Source organism: Tribolium castaneum, chromosome 8, assembly GCF_031307605.1.
Source record: "Tribolium castaneum strain GA2 chromosome 8, icTriCast1.1, whole genome shotgun sequence".
NCBI lineage: Eukaryota > Metazoa > Arthropoda > Insecta > Coleoptera > Tenebrionidae > Tribolium > Tribolium castaneum.
In genome coordinates, this window is record NC_087401.1 from 8,150,245 (window position 1) to 8,152,156 (window position 1,912).

At 32.6% G+C, this 1,912-nt stretch overlaps 1 protein-coding gene across 1 annotated transcript; it reads left to right on the forward strand.

Annotated features, from left to right (window-relative positions):
• The first annotated feature begins 490 nt into the window (after positions 1 to 490).
• Positions 491 to 1,500, forward strand: LOC659469 (protein takeout). The gene is made up of 4 exons (XM_965773.4): positions 491 to 628; positions 685 to 928; positions 981 to 1,114; positions 1,163 to 1,500. Exons 1-4 carry the CDS (start codon positions 571 to 573, stop codon positions 1,459 to 1,461), a joined length of 735 nt encoding a protein of 244 aa, XP_970866.1. The 5' UTR covers positions 491 to 570; the 3' UTR covers positions 1,462 to 1,500.
• The last annotated feature ends 412 nt before the right edge of the window (positions 1,501 to 1,912 follow it).

Below are 1,912 nucleotides of genomic sequence, written 5' to 3' on the forward strand. Positions count from 1 at the left end.
AATTTATATAGCCTAAAAAAGTGTAAATTTAAATATGTACAAATATACTGTGGGTGCCGTTCAAAAATCTGCACTGTAAAAATGAAACACCCTGTATAGAGTAAAATACTTTTAGAACGTACACTTTGACTTCCCATTTGCAGTGCCATTTGATTTATTTCGATATCTTTAACAGTGCAGGAGCAATCGAGCACGCCCATATCAATGACTCACCCTGTATATAAAGTATAGACATTATTATGTATATTTTAGACTAAAATTGAAATTGAAAATCAAAAAACAAATAATAAAATTCTATTAATTCATTTAAAAAATCCAAAATAAACATATCTCATGAGAATACAGAACGAACACGGTCCTTAATCTTAGTTTCGCAGTCGTTACCCCTTGAAAAGTCTGAAGTGCAAGTATAATGACCCACCTAAAAATTTCCTTCACCCAAAGCAATTAAAAAAAAGATTAAAACATGTTTTCCACACTGGATACCCCAGCAATCATAATTAGTCTCCATCATTAGGCCCAAGATGTATAAAAACGTCTCAAAATTCCGGAAAAATCACAGTTGACAACATGTTGAGATTCTTAACGTTTGTTGTAATCCTCGTGGTGGTTCAAAGTGTTAAATTACGTACGTTACGGACGTAAGAAATAATTCGGCCTTGTTTAAAATATCAAAAATTTTAGCCCCAAATTTTCGCAAATGTAACCGCAGTCAGCCCAATTTGAAGCAATGTGTGTTGGAGGCGGCCCAACACGGGGTCTCCCAACTCACTAAACCGTTCCCACACCTGAATATTCCAAGCTTGGCCCCTTTGCTCGTCCCCGAATTAAATATCATCAAAGACGGCCAAGGGAAAGTAGCAGTGAACCAATATTTCACCGATTGCAAATTTTACGGCTTCAATAACATCAAATTCGACCAATTTGAGTAAGTTTTTTGTGTAAAAAAGTATTTTTTAAAGTGATAAATTTTTGCTCAGATTTGACTTTGATAAGAAAACTCTCCAAGTCAAGGGAGTGTTCCCGGACATAACAAAAAGTTGCCACTATAAAATGGACGGAAAAATCCTGCTGTTGCCTGTGAAAGGTGAAGGCCCGAGTACAGCAGTCTTGAGTAAGTACTTTGAATAGAAAAAATCAATATTTATTTATTTCGTTGCAGAAAATGTGAAAACGGTGTGTCGTTTACACTACGATGAGGTCAAAAATAATGGAAAAACCTACATGAAGTTCACTAAAAGTGAACTGGATATTGAGCCAGATTTTGTAAGCTTCAATTTTGAAAATCTCTTCAATGGTGACAAGGCTTTGGGCGATAATGTGAACAAAGTACTCAACGAAAACTGGCGAGATGTCTTCCATGATGTCAAGGATGATCACATTCAAGTCGTCAATAAAATTCTCTTGAGTTTGATGAACAACTTCTTCGCCAAAGTCTCAATTGAAGAGGCTTTCGATTAAATGGTTCTGTGGCTTGTGGCAAATAAATCCCGAACATTATTTATTCTTTTATTTACTCCAACGTCCTCCGAATTAGAAAATCGTCGCAAATTATATTTCCGAATATATTATTTTCCGAAAAAAATATCACTAGTCCCAAATAATTAAGTACAAATAAAAAATTCAAGTAAACGTAAATCTGAAGATAACAAAAATTTTATTTCAAAAACTTTTTATTCTTCGATACTGTCAAAATTTACGATTTTTCTTCTGTGTAAAAAAGTTTTGACAACTAATAATAATAATATAATAATAATAATAATAATAATAATATATAATAATAATTTATATCTACCAATTTATGCAGATGTAGTAACAAAATTGATACGAAAAACGTCAGTATTATGCACAGAAATAACAATAACATAAAAATAATTTTAAGACATAAGTCAAAAAACCTGTCTATTCATTT

Coding starts and splice junctions, on each gene's coding strand:
- LOC659469 (XM_965773.4), top strand. CDS start 571: ATGTTGAGATTCTTAACGTTTGTTGTAATCCTCGTGGTGGTTCAAAGT. Junction 929..980: donor ATCAAATTCGACCAATTTGA/GTAAGTTTTTTG, acceptor ATTTTTGCTCAG/ATTTGACTTTGATAAGAAAA. Junction 1,115..1,162: donor CCCGAGTACAGCAGTCTTGA/GTAAGTACTTTG, acceptor ATTTCGTTGCAG/AAAATGTGAAAACGGTGTGT.